The sequence below is a fragment of the Crassostrea angulata genome, chromosome 3 (assembly GCF_025612915.1).
Source record: "Crassostrea angulata isolate pt1a10 chromosome 3, ASM2561291v2, whole genome shotgun sequence".
In the NCBI taxonomy this organism is placed as follows: Eukaryota; Metazoa; Mollusca; class Bivalvia; order Ostreida; family Ostreidae; genus Magallana; species Magallana angulata.
In genome coordinates, this window is record NC_069113.1 from 30,821,352 (window position 1) to 30,838,012 (window position 16,661).

The 16,661-nt window shown below is 33.3% G+C and overlaps 1 protein-coding gene across 1 annotated transcript in view; it reads right to left on the reverse strand.

Moving 5' to 3' along the window:
- Positions 1-16,661, reverse strand: part of LOC128178078 (uncharacterized) — a 154,536-nt gene that overhangs the window by 25,633 nt on the left and 112,242 nt on the right. Inside the window, exons 131-163 of the mRNA XM_052845075.1 lie at positions 16,071-16,243; positions 14,414-14,581; positions 14,068-14,274; positions 13,939-13,981; positions 13,423-13,577; positions 13,087-13,320; positions 12,666-12,893; positions 11,962-12,004; positions 11,700-11,860; positions 11,410-11,577; positions 11,099-11,315; positions 10,972-11,010; positions 10,652-10,809; positions 8,907-9,089; positions 8,593-8,805; positions 8,404-8,446; positions 6,900-7,060; positions 6,612-6,791; positions 5,611-5,832; positions 5,480-5,522; positions 5,207-5,367; positions 5,043-5,096; positions 4,690-4,902; positions 4,323-4,560; positions 4,068-4,170; positions 3,580-3,733; positions 2,280-2,509; positions 1,915-2,074; positions 1,489-1,714; positions 1,193-1,394; positions 880-1,098; positions 472-775; positions 70-305 (exon numbers count right to left, since the gene is read on the reverse strand). Of these exons, the coding sequence (XP_052701035.1) occupies positions 70-305; positions 472-775; positions 880-1,098; positions 1,193-1,394; positions 1,489-1,714; positions 1,915-2,074; positions 2,280-2,509; positions 3,580-3,733; positions 4,068-4,170; positions 4,323-4,560; positions 4,690-4,902; positions 5,043-5,096; positions 5,207-5,367; positions 5,480-5,522; positions 5,611-5,832; positions 6,612-6,791; positions 6,900-7,060; positions 8,404-8,446; positions 8,593-8,805; positions 8,907-9,089; positions 10,652-10,809; positions 10,972-11,010; positions 11,099-11,315; positions 11,410-11,577; positions 11,700-11,860; positions 11,962-12,004; positions 12,666-12,893; positions 13,087-13,320; positions 13,423-13,577; positions 13,939-13,981; positions 14,068-14,274; positions 14,414-14,581; positions 16,071-16,243 (5,539 nt within the window). The remainder of the gene's footprint in view (positions 1-69; positions 306-471; positions 776-879; positions 1,099-1,192; positions 1,395-1,488; positions 1,715-1,914; positions 2,075-2,279; positions 2,510-3,579; positions 3,734-4,067; positions 4,171-4,322; positions 4,561-4,689; positions 4,903-5,042; positions 5,097-5,206; positions 5,368-5,479; positions 5,523-5,610; positions 5,833-6,611; positions 6,792-6,899; positions 7,061-8,403; positions 8,447-8,592; positions 8,806-8,906; positions 9,090-10,651; positions 10,810-10,971; positions 11,011-11,098; positions 11,316-11,409; positions 11,578-11,699; positions 11,861-11,961; positions 12,005-12,665; positions 12,894-13,086; positions 13,321-13,422; positions 13,578-13,938; positions 13,982-14,067; positions 14,275-14,413; positions 14,582-16,070; positions 16,244-16,661) is intronic.

Genomic DNA, 16,661 nt, shown 5'->3' on the forward strand with positions numbered 1-16,661 from the left:
CATATTTTTCATTTCTTATAACAATTGTACACCAAATATATCTTAATTAAGTCAAGCCAACTTATTTACCTTAGACAATTTAAAATCATGTCCTTCTATTGCTTCCAGTAGCTCGCACTGACTACTACCAAAGTCATAGTTAAAGCTGAGGCACTTGGTGACAGGCATCTTGTTGCAGTAAGCAGCACACTGTCCCGGTGTAGATATTTCATCATACTTCTTAATCAAAATCCCTCTGCCTGTCAAGCGACCCGGTTTTCCAGATGAAAACACTTTCATCACATTTTCATTAAATGGATCATCACCTAAAATACACAAAATTAAAATTAATGATTTTTAAATGCACAAATTAAATTTCTCCAAGAAAAAGCTGAAAGAAATGTTGAAATGATTCCTTTTCAAGATTGTAAGAAAATAAACTAAAAACAATAAATATTTTATCGATTGTATGTAGTAATAATTATTACAAACCAACGTCATAATTGACAGTGTTTGCTGCTACACTGGTTTTGGTCCATCGAACAATTTGTTCCCCCCAAACATCTTTACCATATCCCACAGCCACAAATACTTCCTCTATGGGTGAGTCTTCATACACAGTCACTAATCCTTTCAACTCTCGGGAATTACTGGTTGATCTAAAGGCCTCCGACATCCTTCCCCCAGGAACAGTCATGTCAAATGTCTCTAACTTACAGGTAGCAGGCACACTCACACCAGCCTCATTGGCCACATGTACGGTATAGAACAATGGAACTCCAGAGGGACTGAGAACCTTATATGGAATCACATGCAATTACTGAAAAAAATCCTAACATTTTCTGAAGAATCTAATAAGGGCATGAATGAAATATACTAAAATTTTTATTGTGCACTAACCTCTGTTAAGGCAGTTGAAAATCCTCCTAATTCCTTCTTGTGGACAACATCTGAGCCTCCAGGAAAGGTTCCTACATCCAATTTTAAGATCACGTTACTGCGGTCATCCTCGGCATCTAGCCTCAGTCTGAACTCTGGCTCTGTATAATCACGTCCTGGGGACTGAACAACATCACAGACTCCTCCTATTCCTTGGGGCTGATTTTGCGTTCCTCTTGGCTATAAAATAAAATATAAACATGTTTTACTTAACAATCAAAACGGCACTTCTGTTTCATGAAGTTACTATTGTATGTTCTTAATGTTCAATTACCGGAATAATCTTAGGTGGTGTATTATCTTCCTCTGGTTTGTGAGAGTCTATCAGCTTTTTTTTAATTGTTGGTGCCTCATAATGCCAAATTTTCTTTTCAAAAAGAACTTTCTTTATAGTCACAAAGAAAAGATCGACTTCAAGTGTCACTTGTGCATACAAAGCAAGCTTAATTGGAGTAAGTCTCAAGTACATCTGCAAACTAAAGTAAAAATAGAAACAGATTTTGTGAATCATATTTGATTGTTAAGGTTATTTTCAAATAGAAAATGATTTTAATTTACTTTGTAACTTACTTGACATCTAATGGAAATTTGTTGAAAGTAATTTCTGCAGTAGTAGGGAATCCTGTGTCCATAATCTGGCCAACTAGTTTCAATTTTCCATACAAAAGAAAACCAATACCCATCTCGCCATATGCAGACACACCGCCATAGGGTTCTACTTTGACATAACCCTTCATTTCCATGATTTTAGCACCAACTGTAAACCTCACACCATAGTATGCATCAGAACCAAACCCTAAAAGGGCCATAAAGATACTGAATGAAATGCAGCGCTTTATCATATAAAATGACATGAACAACCGGTACATTCAAAATTATTCAACAGAAAAAACTGTAGTTTAAACTATGATATCTTTTCACTATCAAATAAATCGATCTTACTCGATTTGTTAACAGCAAATACCTCTGAACTGAGGCAAAATAGTAGATTCTTACCGAAAGTCATGGGTACAATTCCACCAATTAAGAAAAATTTATTCAAATGGAAAAAATTGATTGTTTGTCTTGGCAAACTGAAATCTCCTTCTAATTTAAAATCAAAGCTCTTAAATATGTTGGCTCCTTTTGTCAATACACTGTCCAAGAACTCGGAGTACTGGAAGAATAAAAGCAAAAATATTCAGTTGTTGCTAGATAAGTAATGTGTTGAAGAACATGAAGTTAAATGTACTTAAATGGTGGACAATTAATAATAATATCTCCTTTTTGAATCTTTTCAGTTTTGGTTGTGTCAATCGATATTTCAGAAAGTAGAAGTAGTTTAGCTCATCAAAGACAAAAAATGTACAGTAAAAACATACTAATGCTTTTGCTAGGTCAGCAATATTTTTCATGAGTTCAGCGACTTTAACAGGGTCAATGTTTTTCAGATCTAGTAATGACTCCAGGTCTCCGATTGTCATACAAGCCAGTTTCTTTCCAAGTAGCCTTGTGCCTTCTTTTGACAGACCATTTCCAACTACAAAAGCTTGCTTTACTCTGCCAACAATTTCAGATGCTGCCGAACCCAACATGTCACCTATTGCATCACCTATAATTAAAAAGTAAAATAAAGAATACAGCAAATTTTTTTAGTAAGGAACACAGTGAAATCTCGGATATAAGTTTTGTGGAGTCCCAACTATGTTAAAAATTTGTAGAGTTATAACGAACTCAGTCATAAAATAATTACAAATATAGCAAATTGACTTGGAATTCTGTAGATGAGAAAAAGAAAGAAATTTATTTATCTCTCAACAGGTTACTTTTTTTGTTTTGTTTTAAAAACTAACAATATCAACCGGCATAATTGTTTGGACAAATGTATTCCATTTAAAGCCTTCTTATTACAATTCCATTATTTTAGGTTTCGAAATAAGGTATTTTCGTTTCATGCCTCTATGAGTATACATGGTTAACCAATGGATCCCCCACCTTCTGCCATCAGTTTGTGTTATAAATAATTTACTTATGTGTTTGAATGCATAGTTTACCTTTTATAATATTCTGCTATACATATTATATATGTTGCAGTTGGTTTTAACCTATGTTTCTTACAGTTACAGTATTTTGATTATTGTTCTACTTGAATTATTGGTATGTACTAGAGATGATGTACATCAATGTTTATATGTTTTGATCAGGATATAATCATATTCTGATCAATATAATTTCAACACATTTGTGAGTTTGTTTGATGTGTAGGTAAGAGAATGAGGAGGCATAAAACATGTTTATGGAGAAGTCGTCACTATTCCTATCTTTACAAATTTGTTACATTGGTCATTAGAACTTCACTACAAGCGAGTTTTGACTGTACATTTAGGGTGATGATCTATTGAATGAATATAAATTTTAAAAAACATTGGGTCTTTTCGGGTATCTTAGTAATTAAGAAGGAATATAATAATAAGCCATTAATTAAAAGAAAAAAACCCCCAAAACAACTACCAAAAAATCCCCCAAAAAACAAAAAATAAAAGCAAAATCACTTAATGCTTAATTTACGCATTGATAGTATTCATTTCTACAAAAATTGTTAAAAATAAGTCGTTTAGGTTAAAGTTAACAAATTAAAAAAAAAATCAATTTTCCCCAAAATTGAATCATCAATCATCATACCTCCTTGCACAGTTACTGTAGTAGAAACTTCTCCAGCTGTATTAATGGTGAATGGATTGCTTGCTCCTAGGGCTTTGATGGCAGATTTCATTCCAGTTTTCACATCATTTCTGTCAAGTACCATACTCGCCAAGTTCTTAAGTTTTATTTCCTCCTGTAAACAATACCAATTTGAAATTTTCAGAAAACATTTGACTGAAAATTGTCGTAAGAGAACAAAAGATGTAAATGAAACACCATTCTCCAAATTATGACAGATTTTCATGCCAATAAAGAGTATCTGTTATAAGACCCCTTAATTAATTCTTAATAAATTTACCCTTTACGTAGACTAAATTTTTTTTTTTTAAAATATAGATGAGACTAAAGTTGCAGAATAAGAAAAATATTGTTAAATGCAACATATTAACATCTATATCTAATAAAATTGCTAAAATACTGCTTTACACACAACAATATATACATCTATTAACCTATATTTCACTCACATCATGGATCTGCACCATCTTCATAAATCTATCAATCTGTTCATTTGAGGCCTTTGTTTCTATTAGTGTTCTCAATCCATCTTTAAACCTTGTTGGATCAAGTCTGCAATTAAATTTTGAAATATGCAATATACTCCAAGTATTCCTATTATACAATGTATTATTATCTAACACACTAACTGCTCTTTGATAATGAAAAAGTACTCTATGTAAGATATTGATAAAATGGAGAACATTCCCTCATCAATATCTTACTGGTTAATGTCTATCATTCTCTTTTTACGTCTTCTAGATGTTCTACTTGGACAAGTGGTTGGTTTATGAATTCTGGAGCTGGAATCAAGTAGAGTATATTCCTCCATCCCATTTTCATTTGTTATTACGCCACCCACCATCAACTTGACCAAAACAGTGTAGCTTTGAAGATTATTTACTGTAGTGTAATTCAGCTGCAAACTTGGTGGATTCCCAACACTCTCTGAATACTCAATATCTAAAAAAATATACGACAGAAAAAAGCCTATTTTCACCAGCATTTAGCAGTTGGATACATAGAATAATTACCAGAATTTAGCATATGTTCTGAAGAAGTTTATACAACAATAAAATGTATCGATCTTACTGTCACTTAGTGAAGCTAATGATTTAACAATTTTCTTGGATTCGACGTGAAATTCTAGGTCTGTACAATCTAGTCTCAGTCTGAAGTTTACACTTCTGTTTCCCAAATAAAAAGCATTGTCAATGCAGCATTCGATTCCATCACAACCGGAAAGCAATGAACAGTGTTTTTTGGCATCGACAGGAACACCAACAACAGTATTGGGAGCACATGCTATGAAACAATATAGAAAAAACAATCTCTTTAATTTATAAACTCACAAAAGAATGTCCATTTGCAAAGGCAATAACTGTCTTAAATATCTTCATAAATAATAAAAGAAGTAGGATAAAATCTTTGATGTGTTTATTTACTATTGGATGTTGGATGAACACATTGGGTTTCCTTCCAAAAGTCATAGCTCACACCTGTCAAAGAGAAACATTGACAACTGAAAATACATTAAAAATTTTCTGAATAGAAAAAGGATGTCTAAATTACTTAAATATCTCCACAAATTCATCCAATAAACATTTACCTTGGAATGGCATGTTTTCATTCGAAGCATTACATTTTTGGTAGTGAAGAGGAAGGTCTTTAAAATCTAGCATAATTTCACAGTGCCCTTTCTTAAAACAAAGTTTCACTCCACCATCAACTTTAAACTTCTTCATTGGGCCAACAGGGGTAACATGATAGCTGAAATCAAAACATTTCAATCAAAAGAAGTAAAAAATAAACATCGTGTAGATTAACCAAGTTATGTTTTAATAACAGTTCGTAAACTGATAAAGTAAAACACTCCACTTACCCCCATCTGACAACTCCATGAATGCTTATTTCATCCTTTTTACCTATATTTTAACAATAAAGTAAAAGTTAAAAGTACATGTATACAAACAATTCTTTTTATCAGCTGAAATGTCTGGTGATAAAATATACCCCAATCTCGATTGAAAAGACTATATGAGGCCCTCAAGTTGTCTATAGCTCCGTCCATGTTGTAGCTACAGGTGTCAATATGAAGTTCCACCTGAGTGTGTCTCTGGACTGGTTGTATGTAAACACAACACTCAACTCGATCACATGATGATGGCACATGACAACGGACTTTGTCTGTGTTATTGATGCTGGTTAGTGTGTCATTAGGGAACATTGTGCACTCTGAATTTGAAAGATAAAAGTATTCATATTTACAAATATTTCCATATACATGAACATTTCTATGTTGAATAAGACCCACCCATTTTGGCCCCTCTCTAGTTTACAACATATATAACCTGAAAATTCTTTATGCTAGTTTGCTTTCATATAATTTTACAGTAGATGCTGGTCTTTTTCTTTCAAATGGAAGATTTTTAAAAATATTTGTACATTTTGATGTTGAAATTAGATTCCCCCTCCATGACCTTTGTGACCATGCACTGACAACTTTCTAACCATAAAATTAATAAACTTGATTTTTTTCAAGCTACTTTAGTTTACTTTAATATAAAAACACTTTCAGTCTCTTTCTTAAACACATCTTTTCTACATAAATTTCTCCCCATCGTGTGGTCCTCACTTGTTTGAGTTTAGGGCTTCCGGTTTGACCTTTGAACACTAAAGTTCTTATCAACTTCCAAATTATACCTTTTCATTTCTTTATTGTGTGCATCTCTTTCTAGTGTCTGACTTATACAGGTCACGAAAAAAGCAGACTTAAATACTTGATGCAAAAATCTTCATATATCTTACAACTTTACTTATTTACGGATGTGAACAGAACAAACAATATGCGTAAATATTTTACATGAAAAACAATGTCCATACCATTCAAAGAAAAAACCCATTAGAAATGAAAATATGTAAATGCTATCGATAAAAAGAAATACATGTAGCATTAATTTAAAGAGAATAGAATAATATGAAAATAAATTAAAAAACCCCCACAAAAAACATACCGTTGTTCCATCCATTAAAATCCACTGCTCCATACTTTGCATCTAATAAAGTGCACTTTTCTGGCTCTGACAAGAAATGGTCTAGTCCCAGTTGTAGCAGCAGTTCACTGGCTTGTGGGGGTCGTATGTTTTCTATGTGGTCAATGGAGTGGGACACCATCCAATCAACTAGAGAGAAATCTGCAAAAAAAAGAGGAAAAAAATTGATGTCACTCATTATCCTGTATTAGATTCATTTATTGATATCACTATATTAGACAGATTATATGAATTATAAAATATGTTTACTGGAGTTCAAATAATCATTTTCATATCGGCAGTCCTTCATTGAAAATGTTGTTTGATTGAAAATAACAAAACTTTGATCGCACTCCATTTCTTCATAACAAGCTGACACTTTCAGGTCAAAGAGGTATTGTCTGTTACGGGGATCCTTGGTAATTTTATACCTATAAAAAAATTATTTAATTAATCATACAATACAATCAAATTACTGCAGACGTGGTCATTATGACAAGTTGAAAATTTGACGATATTCATGAAAAGAGAATTGTTAATTTTGACAATAAATATTCAATTGTATCAATTGTAATTGGAAAGCAAATTAAAGAAAAAGTCAAGATGTATCTCTCTCTCTATCACACTGTGGCCATGTTGGGTGTGTTCTTTTAACTATGTAAATGAGAAACCATTGTTGACACATAACATACCATACAATAACACAGATTTGGCATTAAAGCAATCACGTTCTAGGTCTACATCTTTGAAAACGTTAACATTGAAAACGGCTATCGGGCAACTCCTCGAAAACATCATGAAATCTGACGGTAGTTTGAGTAAAATCATTTATTCGCTCACAAGATGTTTGATTTTTAGAAATTTTTCCTGATATTAAACATACTAATAATTAAGTCATTTGCTCCATTGCATTTTTATTTCACTGAACTAGATCAATTGCCAGAGGTGCAAAGAAGGTCAAGCATGTGATTATTAAGGTAAGCCAGAAAAATGAAAATGTTATAACGATTGTTTCTGGTATTGCACATTCATTTTAATTATCTTACATTCAAATGTGTCGCCAAGTACAACGAGATACAATACCTTCAGTATTATCATTTTAACAAAATATGATATCATTGTTGCTGAAATATGAAGTAATTTTGCTGTTGAATAGGAAGGGTAAATTGTATTTGCGATGTATAAAATGATTAGATGACTGAGAAGCGGAAATTTTAACGAGAAAATTGTCAATATAATCGGAATTTGTCAAAATTAAAACGTTTACAGTAGTAGGAATGTTAATATCTGAATAAAGTTGCCCTAACTTTTCACTTATATCACTTCCACATAAAAAGGATTTTATTTTTTGAGGGCCAAACCCTTTTGTATATTACTTTAAGAGAATGAAAAGGACATTTGGTCTGCTATTTTGCTGTCTAATTTTTGTCACTTGCCATCAACAGTATAAATTACTGTAGATGGCAAGTCAATCTGTGAGCCAAAGCTCAAAAGTGATACCCCCTGCCCATTAAAAAGACAATGTCGTCATTTAACACGAACTTGATGTATAATTGGTAGAAAAATGAATCCCACCACATGGCATACCTAAACAAAAAGTGCATTAAAATTTCAAGCATCTGCGATTTATAGTTGCTTAGAAAAATGTGACAGAAATTTGCTATGGACAAGGAAATTAAATTAGTATACCCTCTCCCAGAAGGTTTAATTATAATGGAATGGAATGTACATTTTAATACAAAACCAGTTACTTCGTTGACTTTAAATTGCTTACCTGACCTCAAAAATACCCTTCAACGAAAAAAGGTCTTCTCTGTCTGTTAACAAAAGCAGTTTAAATCATTAATTTTGTAATATTCATTAATGAATTAAAACAAATTAAATAGCGTATTTTTTATTGTTTAATTCTGTTCAAATATGTTATTTACCACACCAAAATTATTCAATATATGCATTAACTCACCATAGACAAAGTTGTGCAGGTATATAATTATTGGCATTCGTTCTATAGTCATTTTCAAGAAATTAGAGCACTCATTGAACTCTGCTGTTACTTGAAGAGCTCTGTTGTTCAGTTTCGAGATCTCCAAGCAGCAGGACACAGCACTGCATGATGCAGGATTGTAACAAGAAATTCCATCTGGTAGGACTGGCAAGCTTGAACTCATTGTGCACTCTATACAAATTGCAAGTGACTTATAGCAACCAAAATTAATCTTATGTTGAATACAAAATTACTGTCATTAGACTTTATATTGAGTTACGTTTATACAGTACCTGAGATCCATCCATTTATTGGTAAACTGCCATTGTAAAAGGAGTCTGATCTATTACAAGGCTCGTCATTAAACATGTTTGCAATTCCCCGTTCTTCAAGCAGCATATGTTCCAAATAGACTGGCAAAGGACTTGTTGTTCCATTGATTCCCTTTGACTCCAACCATGTTTTCAGGGAAAATCCTATCATAGTCACGTAATTTTAAAATTAACAAGAGGCCCATAGGCCACATCACTCACCTGAGGAACAAAAGGTATGATAAAATCAGCTTAATTGAGTAATAATACAAACTATCTGGAAAATGTAGTATAATACATGTAGATCCTATATAAATAAAAATACGTCCCCCCTGGATATTCTTATTTTTATCATTAGTGATTTTATAGTCAAATCACATGTTGAGCACTGCAGTTCTAAAAAAGATCCTAAACGATTGTTTATATATTAGATATAAACCTTCATCAAACTCTGAACCCCTTGTGCGGCCCAAGAATCGTCATGGGGCTAAAGTAATAATAATTTAAAAGAATCAGCAATATGTCAAAATGATTGCATATAAGTGAAGATGTAAAATGACATTTCAGCTTTTGTGAATATTTAAAATGTTTTCCTTTGTAAAATTGGATCCCCAATATGGCCCCACCCTATTACTTAACATTTTGATTTGAACACATTTGAATCTACACTACCTGAGGTTGCTTTCACTACATTTAAAGCTTTTCTAGGGATATGGTTTTCAGAAAAAAAAATTAAAGATTTTTTTCATTTATTCCTATATGAATTTTTGCCCCCCTCCAACGTTGTGACCCCGTCATACCCCTGGGGGTCCTAATTTGAGCAAACTTGAATCTACCCTACCAAAGGATACTTAGACACAACTTTTAGCTTTCCTGGCTGATTAGTTTCTGAGAAGAATATTTTTAAAGATTAACTCTATATATTCTTATGTAAAAAATCGATCCCCATTGAGCCCCCATTCTACTCGCTGGGGTCATGATTTTCACAACTTTGAATCTACATTACCTGAGGATGCTTCTACACAAGTTTCAGCCTATATGGCCAATTGGTTTCTGAGAGGAAGATTTTAAAGATTTATTCTATATATCCCTATGTAAAAAATTTGATCCCTAACTGTTGCCCTACCCTACCTTTGGGGACCATAATTTTCACAACTCAGTATCTACACTACCTGAGAATGCTTCCACACAAATTTAAGCTTTCCAGGCTGATTAGTTTCTCAGAAGATTTTTAAAGATTTACTCTTTATATTCTTTTGTAATATTCGACCACCCATAGTGGCCCAACCCTACCCCCGGGGATTATGATTTTCACAACTTTGAATTTGCAGTATCTGAGAATGCTTCCATTCAAGTGTCAGCTTTCCTGGCCACATGGTTCTTGAAAAGAAGATTTTTGAAAAGTTCTCAAAATTTTCAATAGTACCTAATTATCTGTACTTGAAAAAGGGCGTTGTCCTTAATTTTCACAACTTTGAATCCCCTTTGCCTAAGAATGCTTTGTGCCAAGTTTGAATGAAATTGGCTTAGTGGTTCTGGAGAAGATTCTGAAAATGTGAAAAGTCGACAGACAGACGGACAGACGGACGACAGACAAAATGTGATCAGAATAGCTCACTTGAGCTTTCAGCTCATACTCTAAAATGGCTGCAGCAGATTTTTTTTTATGAATGATCATGGCAACTAATATGGCCCTTAGAAGGCTTTATTAGACAGAGAGTAATGACCTTGAAGGTTTTGCGACCAGTCACAATCAGCTTTTGGTAGAGTTGCATGTTCCAGTACAGGAACACTGATCTCACAGCTCCCTCCGCTTTCAAAGCACACACTGACATCCAGGTCTATCAAGTATTTCTTCTGATAGGGAAGATCATAAAGCTCCAAACTTAAAAAATTATTGGAACTCGAAATTACACAATATCTACATCATACATCACGCATTTTTTTTTCTCAATGAAAACCATATATTCAATTTATTCTACCCTCTTTTAAAAAGATATGCATGTTCATATATTATAATAATACCATATTTAGAAGACATACATACTCTATTCTCAGCATGCCAACAAGACTAAACTTATGGACTCTGCCTAAAAGGATAAACAATCAAAGTAATAGAAGTACTTGATTTAATTTAGATGGATATTTTGGCATTTTAATAGTCAGAATTTCACTTACCAAATTCAAAAGAAAGCAAGTCAACTTCAATGTTGATTCTCTCCAGACTGACAGTCATTTTCTGAGAGCATGGGTCCAGTTTTATCTGGACACTCAGTGATCTACTAATAGTATCCACACTAATACAACAGTTGAGTAGATTGCAGGAGTAGTCAAGGTAACAAACCACAGGATCAGAGGTCAGGTTACTTAGATGAGAAACACCTAGACAAACTGAGGAAAAAAAGAGTCGTTCTGGATTATTTGTGACACCTTCTAGAATTATAACTCATACAGTTTAAGGATAATGAATTCTATAGACACTTACAACTATTCCAACCATCCTTTAGGTGTGAGTATATTTCATTGGAAGAAGAGCAAGATTCAGCCATCAGATAACGAGAAGCTTTTATTTCTCTCATGAGTTTGGTAGATTGATATTTGCTCAATGGAGGATCGAAGTCATTGTTTTTCATCCAAGCAGATCCAGAAAAATCTAAAAAAAAAAAAATAACATAAAAATGTTTATTTATATTCAAATAAGTAAGTAACTTTTATCTTCACATGAAATTTACATTCTTATAATTCCGTTTAATTGACCAAGCAGAAATATATTACTGGTATTCATAAACCCTTCGTTCCAATCACATGGCTGTTTTGGCAGCAGGACATTGTCAAATATAGTATGGTTGGCTTCACAAAAGTTACTTTCTGTACAGACACTTAGCTTCACAGTTGCTAGATAAACTTTTTCTTCTGGTAAATCTCGAATGTTGTATCTGTAAATGTTTTATGAATACACGTGTATTACTTTGCCACCTTAAAAAGGAAATATTCATAAGTTATAAATCAAACCAAAAAAAAAACCAGTGGCACATACATAATTTTCAAAATCCCAGCCAAAGAAAACACACCATCATGTCCTGAAATGCAAATTTGAACATCTGTATCAATTTCTGCAATTACTGGACCAGCTTATCTATAATCAAAGTACTGAAGTATTGAAAGCTCTTTTGGTCTGTCTTTATGCATATTGTGTAGTAAAGAAAATTCTCTCTCTCTCTCTCTCTCTCTCTCTCTCTCTCTCTCTCTCTCTTGCTTTTAATGTCGGCAAAGTAAGCGGCTATAAACCAAAAAAATCTGTCTGTCTAGTAGAAAAAAAATCAACAGTTGCTGCCTTGAATTTTGCAACAAGCGTTAAATATTCAATCCCCATTTCTTCAACGCGCAGCAAAGTAGTTCATGGAAATTCATGCGCATTGTTTGTGTCCAAAATGCATAGTCTTGTTTTTAAAACACGTTGTTAATAAGAAAACTAAACAAGAAAGACACTTTTTTCAATATTAAAAAACAACAACAAAATACCAACACTTGACAAAACGCGGCTCTTTGTGTAACTATTTGGTATAGCGGACGCTTTTAGTATGACGCTGTTTGGTTTTTTGTGCTATTTATAGTAACATTTGCGATTTGCCTGCCTACAGCCAGGACTCTGCTTTCAGCAGAGCCCGGCTAAAAACTGTGATCACATTTCCGCATTTTTATACACATGATCACAGAAATATTTCATAAACCAATACTTACCAAATGTATAGTGATCAAGTGACTTGTTAAATGTAAACTTTTCAATGCCAATAGTGAACAGATAATTGCAGGGATCTACAGAGAGATAAGCACTGAAGGACATGTTGAGGTCTGGGACATTGACACAGCAGTGAAATCCTGTACAAAGTGATGGAAGATAACAGGAAACCAGTGTGGCTGATCTGGCATCTAGAGTACGATTCATCAAATCCACATCCAACTGACACACTGAAAAAGTGTTATAAAATGTGCACATGTTGGTAAAACGTATCTTAACTAAAGGTTCATTATTAAAAAACAAAACTTAATCTAAAGCCATCAGGGACGGACAATTACCGAATTTTAGGTCTGCTATCAAAGAAGATGTGATAATTAGCATAAAAAGGCACAATCTCATTGATACTTATAGTAAACCACTTACTTTGTGATAAATAATAAGAGCTTAATGTGCTGTTGAGAACTCCTTCTGTAGAGTTTGTATAGTTCTGGCCAATCAAACTTTGGTCAAAGAACATGCCAACACCTCTCTTACATGGAATTGGATTCATATATTGTGCAATGTCCAAATATTCCAATAATAAATTTTTTGCCCATTCAGGAAACTGTACCAATGTTGGAACTTTTTCATCACTTTTCCATTTTGATAATGAAAAGCCTATAATTCCATAATCAAAAAACAATTAAAAATATTGAAAAACTTATTAAGGCAAAAATAATTCATCACTGACTAAAATTTATGCAAAGATTAAAAATGTACCTGTATTAACATCCCAAGGACATCTTCGTTTTGGCAGTAAAGTATTTTCGAAAATAGAAATCCTCCTTATACAGTCTTCATGCGCTTCAAAGCACAGACTGAGATTCATGTTGACAAGAAAAAACCGTTCTCCTTGGAAATTGTCTACTATGAAGCTATAAACATACGAGAATTAAAGAGATTTTCATTTGCCTTCATGAAATATTGTGAACTTTACACAGATAATTGTACAAATGATTGTGAATTATAACATTAACCCTATTGCAAAAGTTGTATACTGTGGTCTCATTAATACTCAAGGGTATCAATTTTCGTGGATAAAGTGAAAATCACAGTTTCAAGGATACGTAAATTTGTGGCCAATGACCATATCAATACAAAAAGTTAATAGAAATTGCATTTCAATGAATACTTAATTTCGACGATCATCTTAATAACGAAATACACGAAAATTGGTATTTAACAAATATTGATGAAACCACAGTACTACATGTATGCATATACATATTATCTTACTCTATTCTTACTACTCCAGCAAGCCAGTGCCTTTCTTTCTGACCTACAAAGAAAAGAGAAAAAATTACAACAATTAATATGTATTATATGAAAACTAAGCAAATCAATTATTGAAAATGTTTGCTGTACCCCATCTATAATGAGCAAGTGAAATATTCCTGTTGAATTTTCCTATACCAACTTGGAGTTCAGAAGTACAGGGATCTATGGTAAGGAAGATTTTTACATTTCTAGTCAGGTATTCTACCCCAACACAACACTCTATAGATGTGCAGTCCTCCTGAAGGTGACATACTGCTCCAGATATGTTTGGTTTAATCACCATCTTTGCACAAGCTGCAAATGTATTTAAAAAAATCAAGTCTTTGACTATTATGATGATTTTGGGTATCGAGACAAGGTAAAATTGAATAAATTTTAAACCTTTATCAGGGCACAAAAGCCCAAATTCATATATAGTCTCAGCAAGTCTTACATGATGTCCAGCCATTAACTGCATTTGAAGATTGACTACATGACTGGGAGAGTAAATACTGTGATATTGAAAGTTCATCCATCAGTTGAGACACTTTGTAGTCAGTCTGCATCAGGTCTGACACATTCCCAATACTATTATTTGCTAACCAGGTGGTCAGAGAGAAGTCTATAAAACAGAAGACAAAAATACATAAATCAATAATGGTTATGTTAAAAAAATTGTTCCATAACAATGCTAGTAGTTCTCAAAATGGCAAAGATAAATACACCTTTAATTAATAGAAAATGTCACTATACAAATTTGTTTTCCCTTGGACTGAAATGTCACACTTTCATTGGTTTAAACATAGCACGTGGTTGCCTCATATATCTCTATATTTGTTCTGTGAGGAATTATATTAGGCAATATGGCCGTCATTGGCCGACGCTTCGCTTACTCATTTCGACATTTCATAGTATTTAATACATAAACCGCATGCCCTAAGTTTTTAAAGTATTTGGAGTAGTTGCCCTTTAAAATTCTTTAAAATTAGAGTAGTTGCCCTTAGAATATTTACGTCACATTGTTTTGTCTAGAGCAGAACAAAATGGCAGCGACGAAATTTGCTCAAATCTCTGCAGAGAAAGGGAGAAAACATTTAAAATTGAAAAGCAACAAAACATTGTAAGTAAACATGAGTGAATCAAAGATTTTTAAAGAGTATTTGAAAGGTGAGATTGAGATGGAAAATTTTGAAGAGTTTAAATGAGTTAACTTGGACGAGATGTAGGAATATTGTACATGGCTTTACGTAGATCATCGCTATTTGTGAATAAATATGTCGCTTGATAGTCCTCGGGGAAAACAAAACACTTATTATGTTAGTTCCTGACTCACTACAGAAAATATATTGGGTTGATCCATCTCATAGACGGCTCGGCTCCGCCGCGCCATCTATGAGATAGATCAACACAATATATTTCCTTAGTGAGTCAGTAACTAACCTAATAAGTAATAATATTGGTATCTTTGCATTTCGTAGATAAATATTTACATTAAGTGTATACTTCCCCTTATGTTTGCATTGGAAATCTGGGACGTTCAATTTTCTATAAATACACTCTGCTAATCCATGCGCCATGAACACAGATAAAAACGTCATTACATGTTTTGGGTATATTTATTTTTGTAAGATTAAATGAAACTTTCAATCTTACATAACCAATTTGATATGTACTTTTGAAAAACTATTGTCTAGAGCAAAACAAATATATAATATATATAATATATATCTACTCCTTAGTAAAAAAGTTTTTTTATCCGCAAAGTTTCTGGCACATATTTTTTTGTCGCAAAAGCTAACAAAATAATATGTTAATATGGCTGTTCCATGTATGTTTCATATCCCTGACTAAGAGCACATTTAATGGCTTTAGAGCGGCGATACACAAATTTCATATAAATAGACATCAGTATGAAAATATAAATATAAGCATCGAATGCTTATTTTTGGATGTAAGCTAACACGCGATATGATAATTTGTCTGCACCACTTGGTTTGTCATAGGACCGACGACATTCAAAAATAAGCATTCAATGCTTAAAACAATCATTTTTCACTGTTGATTTTAATTATTATTTGCAAAGTGTACAAAAACGAAGCAATATTGCTTACTAGGGTCAACAAAACTTTGATTCCATGTGCACAATCCTTTTGGAAAAACTGCCCTGTTCAGAATTGTGTATGTGGTACCAGTGTCACACTGTGGTGGTCTTGTTTCGTAGCAGTCCATAGCTTCTAGTGACACCAAGTAAGATCTATCTTCAAACAAGTCTTCAATGGTGTATCTGAAAGTCACCATACAGTGAGTGCACTTGTATATTATATACGTTCTTCCGTGGTTAAAATAATTGCAACAATTCCTGCTGGACTAAAGGGGCCCTTCTTTAGCCAGATGATCTGCAAATTTACCAGTATCTAATATCCCTTACGATTTTTAAAGCGCTAACCATAGCGCTTTATTGTCGTTAGACTTCTACTTCAGGTGCATCGAATAACTGCCTCCTATGAGCAGAGGTTTACATAATTTAAACTGGTTAGGGAACCAGTTTTAGGAGTTTGTGCACATAACTGCACGGGCTAATGTGAATCTAATGTACGGGCTATTGTGAATTTAATGTACGGGGCTTACATACATCACTGCATGGGCGTCCACGCAATGATGCGGAAATATATAGTGCGTGTACAAAAGCTGAAATGTTACAT